Below are 19,739 nucleotides of genomic sequence, written 5' to 3'. Positions count from 1 at the left end.
ACACATTGTTTTACATTAACACAAGATTAGAGCTAGTTCTGTTGTGTTTATTGAAACAAATTTAATAACATTTTTTTCTCTTTTTTTTATAAGAAAAACTTAGATGATATTATTATAAATTTTATTTTTATAAATATAAAGTATTTTAGTATTTGAATAAATGAATTAAATTAGGCAATTGATGAAAAGATGGATTAAATGACGTTTAATTATAGTTTTTTTTTTTTTTTAAACAAAATCCAACCTATGAAGTTATTGTCTGGCTGTCTGAGTCAGGCCTTCAGTTTGAAATTGAAAATGGTGGGCAATTCCAAAGGAAGAAGACAAATATTAATTAGAAACCCAACTCAGATCTAAAATCCCACAAACTGATTTAAAACTCATCTATTTTTTTGGGATTGCAAGCTATCCATTATTGTTCTCAACTCCAACTGAGGATTTACCCAGGCAGTGGCTAATGATATCAAAGAAAATAGGGATATAGATCTTGTTTATGCTTTTATTCATCTTCTTGTTTGGAGTTACAACAATAATAGTAATAAAATAGAGTGGAATGAATTGAGTTTGCTCGTCTTGTTTATTGTTGAATTGAATTTGGTGAAGACTTGACTTGTTTTTGTCAAAGTAAAAATTTATTCGAATTTACTATGTTTCGTTTTGAAGAAGGATGATATAAAATTAATATAATAGTTTAATAAAATGTTAATCAGCTCATTTAGGTATATTTAGATATATGTATTAATAAAAAGCCATTTAAACACGTACTATCAATTTAGCTTATGTTAATAAACAGAATTATTTTTTATTTTTTAATTTATATATTATTAATTAATAAATTTTCACTCATATCCTTTTTTAAGAATGAATTTATTTTTTATTTTTATCTTTTTTATAAATTTTTTATTATTCTTATATGAATATTTATTATTAATTATTTTATTTTATCTTTTATATATATATATATATATATTTATATATATAATATTATTCATCATTAATTATTTTAACTTTATATTTATTCTTTTTTATATTAACATTGATTATTAATTATTTTAAAATTCTTTGGTCTCAATGATTGGATATAATAGTGACTTATCTTTTCAAAAATAAAAAAAAAATTTAACACATAAATAAATTAATAAATAATCAAGAATTGAATAATAATATCAATTCATTTATCAAACAACAAAAGAGTAATAATCAAATATTAGATAAAACAATATTTCTTATTACTACTTAAGTCATTAATCAAAAATTAAATAAGAAAGAAACTCTTCACAAAAATATAACAGTAGAATAAAATTTATAAATAAGTTGTTAAAATTTCTTCAAAAATGAGAATTTAAGAAATAAGAGAAATAAAAATTAATATAAAAAAGAAAGATGAAATAAAAGAAGGAGAAACTAATGTAAAAATAAATTAGGAGTAAGATATTAAATAATTTAATTAATAAAAAAGAATGACAGTTAAAATATAATAATATTTAATTAATAAATATATAAATTAAAAAATAAAACTTAACTCTGATATAACTAGAGTAATGAGTGGTATTGATCTTTGTGACAAACTGCTACATTGATAGAGAGCTTTATTTTATATTTAATAGTATTGAAGAAGAAGAATCGGGTTGAATTATCTCAGAAAATTGGGTTCTAAACGTATGTATAATATTTTTAATTTTTATTTAGTATAATTTTTAGTTTGTTTTAATTAGGAAAAATATGATATAAATATTTATATATAAATTAAATAAATAAATATATAAAATTATATAATTATCTTGAGATTTTTTTTTAATTAAAATAATATATATATATATATATAAGAGAAAAAAAATAAGAATTATTTTTATTAATAAATTTATATAATATTAAAAAAAATTAGGATATTAAATTAAAATAATTTCTCTTTTTTAATATATATATATAAAGAGAAATGATTAGGGTAGAAAATTTGGGAGGAAAATTTATTTTCAAAAACAACAAGGGGAGTAATTTTTGTAAAATTAACCTTTTGCCTCTGATAAAAGACAGTTAGTTATACTTTCTGAAAAAATAATTTTTTTTCCTCTTCTTTCTCCTTTCTCTTCATTCTTCCATCTCTTCCTTCATTCTCTACGACCACTAACGCGGACGAACCACCTTCCCCCTTCATTTTCCCTTTCTCTTCTTTCTTCCCCTGGCCGTTGGTATCTCTTTCTCTCATCTTCTCCCCCGACGAACCAACGAAGCAAAGAAGTCGATCGATCAACTCCCCGATGCAATGCCGGAACGCCTTCATCATTTCAGGTGAGTTTTTCCCGTTTTTCCGTCGCTTTCCTCTTGCATGCATGCTGTATGGAAGAAATTGTTTAGGATTTTAGCGTATTAAATTATAAGTTTAGGGTTTTGTGAATGCTGAATGATTTGAAAGGGTTTTAGGGTGGAATATGCATTTTGCGTCTGCGAATATGCATTTTTGCCTTTGAAAATGCATTATTCGTCTGCGAAAATGCATTATTCATCTGTAATGATGCATTTTTCGCAGACGCAAATGCATTTTCCGTCTGCGAAAAAAAATTATCTATGAAAAATGCATTTGCATCTGCTAAAAATGCATTTGCGTCTACGAAAAATGCAATTTGCGCTTGCCGAGAGTTAGAGAAGATCTTAATTTGTTTCTCTTTTTTCTGTTTTAGCCAATCCATTTAACTTTTTTAACATTGTTTCACTTGGCTAATCTTACAAAGATTGTTGGCTAAGTATGGGTTTTTGTATACTTGATTGTGAGCCCATCAAAATCTGGTGGTGCTAAAAGAAACAAAAAAAAGTGCTAGAAAATCGGTCGTTCTTCTTTGATTTTGAGATGAAATCCACTTTTCTGATAAGTTAAAGCGCGATCACTCTTTTAGATCTTTTTTCTGTTTTATGTTGTGTTTAGACATTTTGGATGTGTTTTGGTTAAAACTTTTGTTATAACTAGTTACTAAATAAACACAATTTTACTCATTTTGGGTTGTTATAACTTACATGATTATAACTATGCAACCAACCCTAGTTAAATAACCACAAACTTAAACAATAAAAAAACACTAGTTATCGTGGGCTAAGCAGGTTGAAATGCCTTCATCAATCGGAACCGTCCAAACAAAATTAGGGACATCATTCCTAGGTCAATTAGTTATGGATATTGCATCAAAATCTTCTCAAGTCTGTCAAGAGGCACCTAATGATTCAATCTTCTCAAGTTGTGGAGCTTGCATCATAATTTTCTCTAACTCTCTCAAAAATCTGAAACAACAATTACATCCCAATTCAAAACTTTAAATTGCATTTTTCGCAGACAAAAAAAAATGCATTTGCGCCTACGAAAAATGCATCATCGCAGACGAATAATGCATTTTCGCAGGCGAAAATGCATCTTCGTATGTAAAAATGCATATTCGTAAACGCAAAATGCATATTCCACCATAAAACCCTTTCAAACCATTCAGCATTCACAAAAACTCTAAAACGCTAAACCCTAAACCATTGTTTCCATTCAGCATGCATGCAAGAAGAAAACGACAGAAAAACTCACCTGAAATGATGAAGGCGTTTCGGCGTTGCGTCGGGGAGTTGATCGATCGGCTTCATTGCGAAAAGAGAAAGGAATAACAACGATCGAGGGAGAAAGAAGAGAAAGAAAAATTGAAGAGAGAAAGTGGTTCGTCCGTACGTAGAGAATGAAGGAATAGAGGAAAGTGGTTCGTCCTTACGTAGAGAATGAAGGAATAAGGGAAGAATGAAGAAGAGAAAGGGAAAGAAGAGGGAAGTAAATTATTTTTGCGAGGGGTATAATTATCTTTTACCGGAAAAAAAAAAAAAAAAGTTAGTTTTGCAAAGATTATTCCCTCTATTATTTTTTAAAATAACCCTAAAATTTTGATTAATAAAAAAAAAAATTGTTTTCTCTATTCCCTTGCTCCTTCCCTACTCTTCTCTACCCTATCACTCATATATTAATAATTTCTCTATTTTTTATCATTGTATTTAATTTAATATATTTATACGATAATCTCACTCATCATATAAATATATTAAATTATATATACTCTCACTCATCATATAAATATATTAAATTATATACTATATATTATATATATATATATATATATATGATAAAAAAAATTAATTAAGAAAAATAAATGATTGAAGTAAAATTAGAACTCAATCGTTGTCCATCTTTTTATCTCATTAGAACAGAAGAACTGCTTCAAATTGCAGGCTTTTACTATTTTATATTTCATCATTAATAAGACAATTCACCAGGTTCAATGATGATCTCCATTCACAAGACCATTTCACCAAGAGCAAAGTTTACAAATCCAGCCACTAGTAGTAGCCACATGATTGTCAGATCACAAGCCGAAGAAGGCAGAGAGTGGGCTCCTACCAGATGCACTGATCCAGTCACTTCATCCATTATCTCAATGCTTGAAGAACCTGAAACCAACATTCATACCAATCAATACGTGCTAAAATTTAGTAACTTCTTCAAAAGATCCATAGTCAGTAACTAGCTTCAATATGAACATTTTTTATCTAGACCCGAATCCAAAAAAAGAATAGGGACAGTTCTAGATTCTGCAAACATTTCCAAAGAACAATGGCTTTTCACCAGGAAATTGTACCTAATGGTGAGATAGAGAAATGGTGAGGTACTTACAGTTGTACTCTGTCCAGCCAATGACGTGCTTTTCCAAGTCATACAACACTAGTTTATTTGATAGCACTAAGTCTGCAAAATTATACAGGGGAACCAGAGAATTCAGTTACACATCAATAATAACCTCATCTCAAGTAAGTTCATACTATGAGTCTGTCACAGTTAAAAGCTCATGACAGAGTCAAGCAAAAATAATTAGAAAGGAACTCACATGTTAGATATGGAAGCTAAATTAGTCATATACATTCATTGGAAAATCTATGCATTAAAATGGATATACATGAAACCTCATCATAAAGAGTTGAGTAACTCTCTCAAATTCGATCATCACTGAAGACACCTTGATTGAAGTGTGGGGTCATGCGGTGGGATGCTATGCTAGCCTTTCTAGAGAAATACAAAACAGTCAAAAAAAGAAAAGAAACTACAGTCATCCTTATACTATCTGCACTAGAGGTATTTTTCTTTTCTTCACGTGAAATATTGCATTGACCTATAATTACTATTAGCTTTCTTCCCCTGTCATCAGTGTATTGGTCAAGATAAAATTGTAGAACTTCTTATGCACTTAACCTTGTTTCCTTTATTAGGCACAAGATCCAGAGACCAGAAAAGGAAGACATGCAAAGGATAATTGATGACTTAGATTAATTGACAATTAAGTTGCAATCGGAAATAGAAGAGATGCAATAAACACAATCAAAATTATCCCAAGTAGAAATTAAAAAAGTACCTCCCAGAAGGATGATGTCTTGTTTATCTCTGGGTTGGACACCATTGCTTTGCCAGCCAAGACACCATAACCCCTCCTGTAGATTATTGTACACGAGTATACAAGATGAGTAACATACAATATGCTTAATCCTAACCTAGTAATATCTATCTATGATAATATAGACTAAATACTAATCTTCAGATGGAACACCAAAATTTATGCCATGTCGAATGGTCACCAGGAACTTATGATGCCGGTGTGAGGTGACATGCAATCACTTACCAGAGTGCACAAGGAAATTTTCTTCCCTTTCTGCATTCTGCCATTATCTGGCAGGCTTTTGGTTATGGATTACTTTTAGTTGTTTCTTTTGTTCATTTAGAGTTCTCTGGATGCAGGGGAATCTTGAGGCACAGTCTTGGGATTAAAGGAAATGGAAAATAAAATAATTTTGTATCCTTGTAATATAGATAAGGTGCATGAGTTGATTCTTCAGTAATTCCACTACAAGACACAACATAAACTATGCAGTATAGAAAAAACAGAAAGCCTTAACTTCCCACAACTGTAATAGAAAAACCAGAAAGCCTTAACTTCCCACAACTGTACTAGGATTACAAAGTAACAGCAACTGGTTTGCAAAGTAGCCTCAAAAGCATAATAATCATGTCATTGAGCAGTCTGAACAAGAGATGATACTTACAAAGAGGAAGAGATACTCATGAGGATACACTTTCAAGAGGACTGAATTTTCAAAATGAAAGGTGACAGCAGGAAAATCATCATCCACGCTGCAATAAGTATAAAACAATAACCATAAATAGTGTATTCACCCACAGATGATCAACAACTATTTAAACAGGACATGTAAAATGTAATAGCTATCTTTAGCCTGATATTGAATATGTAAATAAGTTTCAACAAAACCTTAAATAAGAGAATGACCAAGCTTCAACTGAATTTCCGAAAAACAAATAAAACAAACAGCTAAGATGATATTATTAAGTAGGATCATCCTTGCAACAGTATTCAGAGTATTTGGCCAAAGAAAACTAACTTTAATAAAACAATATTTATTTTTAAGCACATAAATGCGTAAACGATACCAACTTTCTCACGTGGAGCTACATACCTTCCAGGGTGCTGAAAGCATGTATACTGCTCATGAAGGGTTTGTAACTTTATATCAAGCTGCCAGAGAATCTGATAGAAACCAAAAGAATGTCAGGTAAAACCAAGATTATTAATTGTTTTCTGCTAAAACAACCAAGATTTAATGAGTCTAATGAAACAACAGTTGGATCAATGTATTAGCACACCTTCTTCACTAATGCCTGGTATATAGCGTCTGGGAAGTAAGCCAAAGTTGTACCACTGTCAATTATTGTCTCTTTATAGTCTCCAGCATGTGATACATTTGTTGTCAGATTAAGAAATTCAGACCCAACTTGAACTGCTGTCATATTGACATTGTAATGTGGCCTAAAATTTATGTCACAACTAGTTAATCACTGGTCATCAATATCAAAACTTAAGTTAAAATGCAAAAGATGTTTATGCAATTCAGATCATGATACTACATACTTGTTTGGTAATAAACGAGTCGTGTTGACCTTTGGCTGCACAACATGCCCAATTGCAAAAATACCTCCACCATTCACACCATCCAAACAATGTGCGAAAATCTTTTTCACTGTCCCAGAAGCAGCAAGTTGGGATATAAAGGATGAGTTTGATTTTCCAAAACCTACTATTCCATCAAGAGCATGTTCGGACGAATCTAGATCGCCAGATTGACTCGCACCACATCTAGCATGAACATCAAAATAAGTCAAAAAGAAATGTAAACATACTCTATAGTATTCACACAGGAGAAAAATAAAACCTCAAATATTACTAGAACTCAAGTTACTAAACCAACACTTTAGATATTAGCCTATCATTACTATCCTTAGAGTAACAGTTCTGAGTGTACACATATTTGATCACCCAATAGCAAATCATTTTTCATATTTATTATTGATAAAACAATGAGATTAGAAAGCTTTATTGTATTTTTCGAATGTATGTGAGCAAAGAACATTTCAAGAAGGGACATCTACCATGTCTGTAGCTTATTAGCATGAATGAAAACATGGATATAGGTATGAGCATACCCAAATATAAAACTTTGGTTTGCTGTCATAGTTTGCAGATCTCCTGATACACCATCATATTGGACAAGATCTTTCACAAAGTAGCCAAGACTATAACTTCCATCTCCATAAACCTCAGTATATAAACAAGTCACATTAGCCGCACAGTCAGGTGTTCGACCAGCATTGATCTCAATACAAAATTGAGAATCACAGAAAACCTTTGTCCCAGTGAGAGAATTCTTAAGATCGTACAAGGTAAGTGGAATCTGCAAATAAATGAATATTAAGAAGAAAAAAAAAAACATAATTTGAAGCCAAACAAGAACATGATTAAAAAAACAATACAGAAGACAATACCAAGAATTAGTGAAGCATATAAAGAGAGGTAAACAGGTGTCGTACACCATGGTAGCCTGTTTGAGGACATTCCTTGCAAAGAATGCAATTGACCCACATTATATCACTTCCAGTATCTACTTGTACATAATAATCTTTTGGAGGCGTTCCAATCCCAACCTTGGCATAGTAAAGTCTGCAAAATATATTCAATTCTAATTTACAAATGCAACCACCATGCATGTGTCTGTAGTAGAGGGGAAATAGTAGAAGTTACCCGACGGCATCTGGACGGCCGGAGCCACCCAAGGGAATATCGACTCCGGAAGCCATACGGATGTTGCGGAGGTCATCGTGGGCTTTTAGGGCACTGAGGGAACGATCAGTACCGGAGAATTTGTATTTGACGCTTAATACTCCGCCGAAACCCACGGGCGAAGCTATAGGAGTAGAAAAAGAAGTGATCGTAAAGAGGAATAGGAAGTATGGGAGACAGAAGGACGATGAAGACGACGATGACGATGATCTTGCCATGCGATTAGGAGAGAAGAATGACGGAGTCGCGATCATGAAAATGCCCGCGAATACCTTCTTCTTCTTCTTCAGGATTGTTTAGCTCTAGTTTTTACCCTTTCGGCTCTGCCTATGACCTATCTATCCTATATTTCCATTATCATTTTTACCTAAGACCTTAAACAGGCAGAATATATAATCAACCTTGTAGGGTTTGCTTTGATTGCGCCCTGTTTGGAAATACTTGTGGTGGTACTGTAAATAAAATATTATTTATTTTAAAATATATAATATATATATATATATTTTTTTTTTCTTATAAAATTATTTATGACATAAGATTTTATGTTAATTGAAAATACCTAAAACCTTATTTGGGATCTGGGTTTTATTTCAACTTTTTCCAAAAAAAAATAAAATATATATAATCGAGAAGGCGAGGAAAGTGGAGAGGTGTATATATATTTTTATGAGAGTGATAGGGTGATAATGAAATTTGGGAGGGAGAATTGAAGATGAAATTATATATATGAATATATCATTAAAATGTGAGAAGAGAAAAAAAAATTGTTATTTTTTTGACCAATCAAATTTGAGGCACGTCATTCCCTTTAAAACTAGTATGTATCCCGTGCATTTGTATGAGTAATAATATAAAAACCGTGAAATAATATTACGATAAAAATATTATAGCATTTTAAATTTTATTTTTAACCGTTTAAGTTTATGGGCGAGTCAACCCAAAATCTGACCCAAGTATCCATTTACTCTACCAAAGTATCAATTTACTCTCACATACATATTCAAATTAACCACAGCTCTCGACCCAGCAATCCTGACACTTTAAAAATTAAGCATCATTATATATATATATATATATATATATATATATATATATATATATATATATATATATTAGTTAATTAAAAAGTTGAACTTATATTGTTAAAATGTTCCGCATTCATCAAATTTGGTGTTGAATTTAAAATATAAAGTGTTATTAGCCTAGTTGGTTAAAAAGTTTTATTTGTTTTTGTTAGATTGCAAGTTCGAATCATACCTATATCATTTTTTAATTTTATTTTTAACCGTTTTAAGTTTATGGGCGGGTCAACCCACAATCCGACCCAAATATCCATTTACTCTCACATATATATCCAAATTAACCACAGCTCTCGGCCCGACAATCCGGACACTTTAAAAATTAAGCATCATTATATATAGAGAGATTAGTTAGTTAAAAACTTGAACTTATAATGTTAAAATGTCCCGCATTATCAAATTTGGTGTTGAATTTAAAATATAAACTGTTATTAGCCTAGTTAGTTAAAAATATTTAGAAAGTTCGAATCATACCTATATCATTTTAATTTTATTTTTAACCGTTTTAAGTTTATGGGCGGATCAACCCACAATCCGGCCCAAGTATCCATTTACTCTCATATATATGTCAAATTAACCACAACTCTCGACCCGACAATCCGGACACTTTAAAAATTAATCATCATTATATATATATATATATATATATATATATATATATATATAAATTAGTTAGTTAAAAAGTTGAACTTATATTGTTAAAATGTTCTGCGTTTATTAAATTTTGTTTTAAATTTAAAATATAAAATGTTATTAGCTTAGTTGGTTAAAAGGTTTTACTTGTTTTGTTAGGGTGTAAGTTTAAACCATATCTATAGCATTTTTAATTTTATTTTTAATCGTTTTAAATTTATGGTCAGGTCAACCCAATATCTGACTCAATTATCCATTTACTTTTATATATATATATATATATATATATATATATATATATATATATATATATATATATATATATATATATTCAAATTAACTACAGCTCTCGACCCGAAAATCCAGACACTTTAAAAATTAATCATTATATATATATATATATATATATATATATATATTTATTTTCTTAAATTTCCTCTCTAAATTATTTCTCATGTTTTATGATTAACAAAATTAATTTTTAATAGACTCAATTATTTTTTTACTCAAACTTTTAACTTTGCCATAGAGCTCATACTTGTATTTTTTTTTAGCCAATTGGGCTTTCGCATAAACAACATTAGTCCGTCAAAAGCACTAGTGAGATGACTTAATTTTTTTTCCACTTAATTATTATTTGACATATATTTTTGTTTATAATAATAATAATAATAAAAAAGTAAATTTAAAACCTAGATGTTCTTCATCATTTCTCGTCATACATAGTCACACTACTTGGCATGGCAGGTACCAAATTTAGATTTGGTGGTATCAAAACTAAAATAAATATAATAGTTGTACATTTTATCAAAATAATATTAAATATATAACTAGATCATCAATTTAAAAAAATGAAAAAATATATTAATATGGTTTTGGTGATTTTGATGCCTCCTTTAATAATATTTATGATATATTGTGTATGATATTTTTATAATAAAAAAATATAATAAATATTTTAAAACGAGTAAAAAGTATGAAGATAAACATAAGAATAAGAACATATAATAAATATAAATTTAAAAACATTAAAATTTAATCTTAAAAATGATTTTTCAGGTTATTGTTGGATTTATGATAAAAAAATTTAAAATATTAAAGATGAAAAAAGATTACAATATAAACCATATAATTAGAGTTAGTGATATAAAAAAGTTAAATATGAATAATAGATATATTATTATATTATATATAATATAAAGAGAAAAATAAGTAATATATTATTATATAATATGAAGTGAAAAAAATATTATTATATATAATATAGAGAGAAAAAGTTAACTTATTATAAATAAAAAAATAATATTATATAATAAAATAAATCCTTTCTAATATATAATATATAATTAAAAATATTAAATATACTAGAAATTAAAAATTTGGGTTTGGAGTGTATGTTCTTTGACCGGGCCTTACTACCTGAGACATTGATGTTGGTCCATCAGCCGATGGTGGAGGAGGACCCGCATAGACACTAATTGTCTCTTGTTTTCATGTGTTCATGAGGAAGAAAAAGAGATAAATTGTAAATTTATCTTTTATTATCATTTAAAAAAAATGATGTAGTAAAAAAAATATTTACATGGACTCTGATTTACAAATATTTAAAATCATCTCACACAAATTTTAACGAAAGTTAGTAAAGCCCTGTTTGGTTAAAAATATATAAGTCGAAAATTTGAGCCTGATATAGTAAAATGGTACCAAATTTAAGCCTTATATAATAATTAAGTCATTTTTAATACCCAATAAAATATGTTTTTTATTAATATAAAATAAAATATTTAAATATATAATAATTTTAATATTTAAATTGATAAAACAATTAATTAAAAAGGATCTTTGTTTATTGTTTGTTTGGGTTTTGAGATAAAATAACTGATATCCAGCCGCCAGCAACCAGATTCGACACTCTAGGGTTTCATTTCTTCCTCTGCGTTTCTCTCTCGCGCGCTCACACACAGGAATCGTTCTGCAGATTCGCAAGAATCGAAGGCCGTCTTCTGTCTCTATTTTCTGATCGGAAATCGAAGGTCGTTTCGTTTGTTGTGGCTATTTGCTGATAGGAAGTCGAAGGTCCATCTGAAAATTGCAGGTAATTATTATAGTGCATTGGTGAGTATTTTGTCTATTTGATCTACTATCTACTTTTCTCAAGTTCTCAATTGATTATCTCTATACAAGCGCACTGTATCTTTTCCCTTTTATTTCCAGTTTCAATACAGACAAATGCACTGTATTATATTCTCTCATGATCTCGCTACTTTGTTTTGTGTCAACAATTGATAACTATCTGATTATCAGAATATAACTGAACAGTTTTGGATTGTTGATTGTATTTGCATATTTGTGTTAAGAGTTATGTATTTTGCAGTGCTAAGGTTGGATTATAATGTACAAGTATAGATACGTGAAGTCATATGTTGTTGGCCAATTGCATTATGTGAAAGCAATGTCCTGAAAGAGACTACCCTACATTTTCCTAAATGTTAATGCTTGTTTGGCATTTCAGTTCATGAGTCATCATTTTTTAAAACAGACTGCAGTAAGTGCCTAATAGGGATTGTAATGGTTGAAACTGAATCAATTCAAAAACAGAAGTATTTTAATCTGTTTTGAAGCATCCATTCACTGAAAGATTGCAGTGCATCATATGATCTTTTGAAATCATTGTTATGATATGTAAGAGAAGTTTATTATAATGCATTATTGATTATATATATGATATGGAAATTGATGTTCAGCATAAGTATCTGGTTGAAATGTGATATTTACTGAAAACAGTCTTCTATGTTTTCTTATAGATTATACCAGGAGCACTATAACCATCTTTAAGATACATTTGCTTTTAGTTGATCTTAGGCCTGCTTGAAGACATGTTTAACGACTTCTTTGGTCTGCTTTCCATTACATTTTGAAGACTTCTATTCATAAATTCTTACCTCTTTAGTTGCCATATAGTTTAGCTGGTTAGTATTTTTTCCTGTTTTTATTTCCTTTTATTGCCTATATTTTCAATGTTACAACCTTTTTCTTCCCTCATGAATAATAGATGCTTAACATCTTCAGATATTCTTTAAAAAATAGTTATTTGTTAGCACAGCTTATCACTTAATCTAGATAATTAAATTCTTCTTTGAATTAAGTTGATTTCATAACTGTTACTAAATTCATAATTAGTTAGATTGAGCTCAAATTAAGCTAAAATAATGAAGTTAGAAAATTTGGCTTAATTGTGTAAACGATGGATGAATTAACTTAATAATATAGTAAGAGTGTACAAAAACACCTTTAACCCTTGTAAATTAATCCAATTACATTAGTATAAGCATAAAACAGTTTTTAAGTACTTTTCGCACATCAGTTCCACATTTTTCAAATCAACTTACATATCAAGTACCTAATATTCAGAAATTTTCAGTTGGTTTATTCAACGTTTATTTTGCCGACATTTAACTAATTCGACACTTAAAATTCGGTATTCACCATTCAATACTTGGTTTCCAGTTTTATTAAACATACCCATAATCTTAGATGGATTTTAATCTTAATCTTTGTTGTACTCTTGAATTCAATTCTCTTTTCCTTTTCACCCATGTGCTCTTGCATCTTGAATGTCCAATATTTATCACTCTTGTTCTTATTCTTGTTTGATAACATTCTCTCAGTCAAGGTTGATATCAAATATTTTCAAAATTGAGTTCAATATATATCTATATTTTATGTTGGCTCATAATATACTTATTTTGTACAGGAAAGAGTTTCTTCTACCACTCTCAACTAATGGGATTATGTGACTAAATTCACATTAATTATTAAGCTCACTCTCCAATCATTACAAAGACACCATGAATTTTATCATGCTTTCTCGAACAATGCGCAGTTGTGGCGTGCTTCGCGAAATAACAGGATCCTTGCAATGTCGCTCCTTCCAAACCGACTTTATCGCAAGAGATCCCAAGGCCAAGCCCATAAAGTACAAGTATCCTGATTTCTATAATCCATATGGCCCTAGACCACCACCTTCTGATAAAATTGTGGAGCTTGCAGAACGTATTGCTGCTTTACCATCTGAAGAACGGGTTCAAATTGGTCCCACTCTCAGGGAAAAGCTTCTTCATCCTAAGATGCAAGTGATAGCTACAGAAGGCATGGATTTAGGTGGTGCCCAGGGAGGGTCGGCTGGACCTGCAAAAGAGGAAAAGAAAGCTGAAAAAATAGCATTTGACATCAAGTTAGAGAAATTTGATGCAGCCTCGAAAATCAAAGTGATTAAAGAGGTACGAGCTTTTACAAATCTAGGGTTGAAGGAAGCCAAAGATCTGGTGGAGAAGGTCCCTGTCATACTTAAACAAGGGGTTACAAAGGAGGAAGCCAATGGTATAATAGAGAAGATAAAGGCTGTTGGAGGAGTGGCTATTATGGAGTGAAGCTTTGCGGTTTTCATGTAAGGTAATTGTGTTCAATTTATGAAGTGAATCTAGGCTTCCTCTTTTTTCTGTTGCTCCTTATTTAACTATGATGCCATCTTTTTTGTTGAGAAATTGGAGTTATATCTCGATTCTATAACCAGAAATTGCCAAAATTGTAGTTGTACTTGATTTTATTTTTGGAAATTTGGTAAAAACTATAGTTGGGTGGTTGGATCATGATCCCACATTTTCTAGAAATAAATAAATTTGTGTTTGGTGTAACAGATAGGTTTCTCATCTGGGTTCGGTTCAGAATTTAGATCCAAAAAAGTGTTTTCAAATGATTCTAAATAATACGTTTGGGCAAGCATATCATGGTCAGAGCTTTCAGGTTTGTTCAATGTTTCTTTAGTTATTTCAAATAAAGGCCATGAAGTGATGTTATTTCAGCCCTTTCCATTTTCAATTCTTCATCATCTTCAAAATCTTTGTCCATCATATCCAACATGCATAACTAATCTGTTTGATTCGAAATCACTGATAGTTTTCAGATTGATTATTTGAACTAAACTTCTATCTATTATATCTAGTCCTATTCTAAACTGGTTTGTTTGGTAGTGGTTACTGCACTCTTGGGATAGATAGTGCAAACTATGTTAAGAGGTAAAAATATTTTAAGAAACTGCAAAACAAGAAGATTTAGAGATTGTTTGATCTTGGGTTATTTGAAAAACTGCATTATGAATTTATAATAATCTTATTTGTTGACTTGGGATTATTTGGGTTAGGTAATTAAATTATCTTTTTTATTTATTTAAAAAAATGTAAGACTCTTTACTCTGCCAAGGTTGTTTTTAAGAATAAATTTGTCACAAGTTAATTTGACTACAATAACAAACACAAATCCATAAGAAACATTTACAATAGTCTAATATGGCCATATCATTCTCACATTTCTTCAAAAAGAAAATAAATTGATTTTCAAAATTGTATTAGTGTCTATGTAACATTAACCGATATGTTTTTTTATGCTGTAACGTTTTATATGTTCCCCTTTGCATCGAGATTTTCAAATTTTTGTTCCTTTTACTTTTTTTCTTTTCTTTATCTTTTTGATCATTTGAATTTGTCTAATCTATATCTAATAAAATCTATTTCCAATTTAAACACCTTAATTAAAAGTCAACTCACCTATATTAATGTATATATATATATATAATAATAATAATAATAAGTTTTTTCAATTTGGTTAGTTGACTGGATCTAACATTTTTGATACTCAAAGCATTCAGCTTTTCTAACCATTCTGCTTTTTTGTAATTATAAAAATAAAACAATAATGTTTTAGTTGATTATGCAATAATTAAAAATAAATAAACCAAATAGCCCAAAATCAATCAAGCTCTTAGTCATAACTTTTTTTTATTAAAAAAATGTCTATCTTGATTCTTGATAACACATCTTATTATTATTTTATGAGAAAAACACAATATATATTTGTTAATTTATGAAAGTAACCCAAACCCCCCAACATTAATTTAAAGTGATATTTTTTTTTAGTGAAAATAACATTTAGATTTTAGACATATAAAGCATAACTTTAGCTTTTAGTCATATAACAATAAATTTAAATAATCTATATGCAATATCCTTTTATTCCTCGTTAATATGTATCCGTATTAGTAAGTTAGAATTAATATGATAAGTTAATTTAGCATAATTAGTTGTAGTATATAGTGGTGAAATTTTTTCTTGATTCCGCCACTATCTCAGGATGATATCAAATACGTTCTAAATGGGGGAGGCGAAACTCCTTATGCCCTCAGATCAATGAATAGAAACCACTAGTGAATCACCAAAACCTGCACAAATGTCATCTTCATATGAAGAAGGCAACTAAACACCCCGTGTCTGATTGAGGAATTCAACCTGATTTGGTTTTTGACCAAAAAATCATTCAGACACCCTCCTCGATCGAGAATTTCGCACGCGACCGAGGATTGGTCTCCATATTGACTAGACACCCACTTCAGTTGACTTCGAGCCAAATAAAGCCCAATACCGCGCGTTTGACACATTCACGACCTGAATATCTGGCCAATGGACTATTTGTTTGGGACTTTTAATTTTATTAGGATTTTAATAATTAGAATCTTAAACCACTTTTAAAAAATTCGTAAAAATATAAAACGATATTAAATATTTTAAAAATATTTTAATAAAAAGTCCGGTTGAATTTGTTTTTAAATTATAACCTCCTAAATTGATTTTCAACATAATCGCATGTACTATCATTTAAATAATATTTTTAAATTGTAAATATCAAAAAAATCAATAAATGTCTAAACTTTTAAAATAATTGGTTAAATAAACCATAAATAAAAAAAAATGTAAAGAAATAGCCAAAAAAAAATTTGAAGTAAAAATTATTTTTTAACGGGTACATTATACATAGCGCGAAAGCTCTTTCTCGAGTGTAACCAATCATCGAACTCAAAATTTTTTTTAAAAAATTATTATTAATACACGTAAATAAATATTTTATTGATTTTAATTTAAAATTAATTAACGACTTTATGATCATACGATCAACTCTAATTTTAAATTCAATTAATTTTTAAAATAAAATTTTCCTTAATCAAATTTAATTTGATCCAAAATTGATTAATGAAATTAATTAAAAATTGAAATACATTTGTGTATAAAACTCTTAAAAATATCTTAAATATTTTAAATACAAATCCCTTCACGCAAACGAAGGCTAAACGATGATCCCGAAAGAGAGATTTTTGAGCATCACAATTCACACCATTTACATGTTCGATTCTCACTTAAATTATCTTAAATTAGAATGAATGTCATAGTTGTAGGATCATACTAGTTTTTAATATAAAAAAATAAAAAAAATTATATTGCAACAAGTAATCTCTATTGCAAGTTGTCAATTATATTATCGCTCAATTATAATTTTTTCAGTCATTGTTTTAAGTTGAAGAATGTTTTATAAATTGCATTAATTAAAATTTAAGAATTAATACATAGATAAATATTAAAGCATAAGACATAAATTAAAAATTCATATTATCTTGACTACTTGTACAATCTCTTAAATAGTGCTTTAAATGGATAAATATAAAGAGTTTATATAACATATTAAAGTATTAAACATATAAAATTCAAAGTAAATATAATGGCAATATCAATATATTTTTCTAATCTTACTCTCCCATTGTCATAATATAGAAACAGATTTCGCTTTACTATCCTAATGTATATTTTTGTAGTCATAGTATATAAAAAATTTAAAAAAAATGTGATTTCATTGATTCGAAAATAGTCATTTCATAGAAAGTTTGCACCCCAATCCCTTGTTAAAAAAAAATCAAGAATACGACATACTATAAAATTTCTAGTCAAGTTTAACAAGTTATTAGATTTTTTACAAGAAATTGAGAAATATTGGAATTATAATTTTTACTTCTAAAAAATGTGATAACACTTTTTTTTATTAGTTAATCCAGAAATAAAGGAAATGGAGATAACAAAGCCACATGAGAAATATTTTCACCAAAAGAAGATGGTGAAATTATTATAAGAAATTAAGAATAATCAAATTAAAACAATTGTTGATCAAATTTTCTATGGGTTAAATAAATTCATTATAAATTTTTTAAACTTAAACGTATATGAGTATTCAATATTTTTGAAGGTATTGATCTATCAAAAAGGTTTTATACTTAGAGCTCTTAATATTTTTAATATTTTTAATATTTTTGAAGGGAGGTATTTTGAATATTTTTAAAGGAATATTAAAGGTATTCAATATTTGTTGATTTTTTTATATATAAGAACTGGTTTAAAAATAAATATCTGATTGATATAATTTGGAAAAAAAATGGTTTTTTTAAAGTTTAAAATACTCTTATTTTGTTTAATAATAAAATTATAAAAATATTTGAATAAGTAATTTGATATTTTGTTTAATGAATATAATGAATTAGTTGATAAAAAGAAATGTGATAATTAGTTTTAGATAAAATCCCCAAATAATGCATATGAACAAATTTGTTTGATATTTAGTTATGTGAGTTTTTTCTGAATTTTTTCAAAAAAAACCACATGTGATTAAATTTTTTAAAAAATCATTTTTTTTTGGTTTAAAGTAAAAATATTCTTTACTTTCTCTTCATATAATGAAAAATAAATTAATTTTATATAATTAAATAAATGATAATTTTACTAAGAAGCAAAAGTGAACTATTTAACCTACCAATTTTATATTTTAGCCAACTTTCTTTACAAATTGAAATTGGTGTGATATTGAGGTCTTTCACACCAGATAATTTTGTAAGAAACAAAAGTGAACTGTTCAGGTATTGTGGTGGGTTGGTGTGATTCTTAAAAAAAAAATGTTTTAACATACTAATTTCATATTGTAAAAGTGATCTGTTCAGGTATTGTGGTGGGTTAGTGTGATTCTTTAAAAAAAAATGTGTTAATATACTAATTTTATTGAGGGGTGATAAGGGAGGGAGAATGAGAAAGAATGATGTGTCACTATATCACTAGTTGAAAAAGATAAAGAGCGAGAGATAATTAATTAGGTTAGTTCGATGCTACCTATACATGTAGTACTTGTATCCACTAAGGAACCGTCACCTGTACAAAAAAAAATCAACAAATAATGAGGGTGATATTTCACTTTTGTGTATATGTGTCATTTTACAAGTGTAATATAAATACTACCTGTATGGGTAACATCGAAATAATCGGGTTAATTCGATGCTATGCTACCAATATATGTAATGCCTGCATCCCACTCATTAAGTGACACCTTTACACAAAAGTGAAGCATCACCTCTCTTATTTGTGGTTAATTCGATGTTACCCATACATTAGTGTATGTATTTCACTCATTAAGTGACACATATACACAAAAGTGAAGCATCACTTCTCTTATTTGTTGATTTTTTTCTCTTTATACATGTGACATTTTCTTAATGGATCAATACACTGCCTGTATGATAGTATCGAACTAATCCTTATTTGTTAATTTTTTTTTATCTTTATACATATGGCGCTTTTTTAATGAATATAGGTACTACATGTACTAATATCGAACTAACCGAGGAAGGAGAAGAGAGAGAAATTTTATTATTTTTCGGTCAATTAGATTGCGACAGATTGCGGCACGTCATTCCATCTCCCAATCATTTCTCTTTCATATTTTGCTAACTTTCTTTAAAAAAATAAATAAATTTATAACCAAAGACTATAAAAAGATTTAATTTCTTTAAGGATAATCCTTGCCCATATTGTTAGAAGGAAAAAGAAACAAACTTGTATGATATATTTATATCTTTTAAGTTCTATATAAATAACAGTAATAGGCATATAGAATTATAACAAGTATTAAAAAAAAC

The 19,739-nt window shown here is 28.7% G+C and overlaps 2 protein-coding genes across 5 annotated transcripts; one reads left to right on the top strand and one right to left on the bottom strand.

The window, feature by feature from the left end:
• Positions 1-4,210: 4,210 nt before the first annotated feature.
• On the bottom strand, positions 4,211-8,539 carry LOC124922442 (aspartic proteinase 36-like). The gene is made up of 10 exons (XM_047463168.1): positions 8,154-8,539; positions 7,943-8,072; positions 7,559-7,806; positions 6,987-7,211; positions 6,722-6,884; positions 6,535-6,605; positions 6,106-6,193; positions 5,421-5,496; positions 4,688-4,759; positions 4,211-4,464 (listed from the first exon to the last, which is right to left on the bottom strand). Exons 1-10 carry the CDS (start codon positions 8,444-8,446, stop codon positions 4,310-4,312), a joined length of 1,521 nt encoding a protein of 506 aa, XP_047319124.1. The 5' UTR covers positions 8,447-8,539; the 3' UTR covers positions 4,211-4,309.
• Positions 8,540-11,788: 3,249 nt separating this feature from the next.
• Positions 11,789-14,768, top strand: LOC124922443 (50S ribosomal protein L7/L12). 4 transcript variants are annotated; one of them, XM_047463170.1, is made up of 3 exons: positions 11,789-11,999; positions 13,659-14,356; positions 14,602-14,768. In XM_047463170.1, exon 2 carries the CDS (start codon positions 13,753-13,755, stop codon positions 14,332-14,334), a length of 582 nt encoding a protein of 193 aa, XP_047319126.1. In that variant the 5' UTR covers positions 11,789-11,999; positions 13,659-13,752; the 3' UTR covers positions 14,335-14,356; positions 14,602-14,768. The 4 variants fall into 4 exon arrangements, with proteins under 4 accessions (XP_047319126.1, XP_047319127.1, XP_047319125.1 ...); XM_047463171.1 differs by lacking the exon at positions 14,602-14,768 and having other exon boundaries at positions 11,789-12,019; positions 13,659-14,598; XM_047463169.1 differs by lacking the exon at positions 14,602-14,768 and having other exon boundaries at positions 11,790-11,999; positions 13,659-14,598.
• Positions 14,769-19,739: the final 4,971 nt, after the last annotated feature.

Source organism: Impatiens glandulifera, chromosome 1, assembly GCF_907164915.1.
Source record: "Impatiens glandulifera chromosome 1, dImpGla2.1, whole genome shotgun sequence".
Classification (NCBI taxonomy): domain Eukaryota; kingdom Viridiplantae; phylum Streptophyta; class Magnoliopsida; order Ericales; family Balsaminaceae; genus Impatiens; species Impatiens glandulifera.
Note: the sequence above shows the minus strand (reverse complement) of the source record. Positions and strands in the feature narration are given on the sequence as shown.

Coding starts and splice junctions, on each gene's coding strand:
- LOC124922443 (XM_047463170.1), top strand. CDS start 13,753: ATGAATTTTATCATGCTTTCTCGAACAATGCGCAGTTGTGGCGTGCTT.
- LOC124922442 (XM_047463168.1), bottom strand. CDS start 8,446: ATGATCGCGACTCCGTCATTCTTCTCTCCTAATCGCATGGCAAGATCA. Junction 6,885..6,986: donor ACTCGTTTATTACCAAACAA/GTATGTAGTATC, acceptor CATAAATTTTAG/GCCACATTACAATGTCAATA. Junction 5,497..6,105: donor ATGAGTATCTCTTCCTCTTT/GTAAGTATCATC, acceptor AATAATCTACAG/GAGGGGTTATGGTGTCTTGG.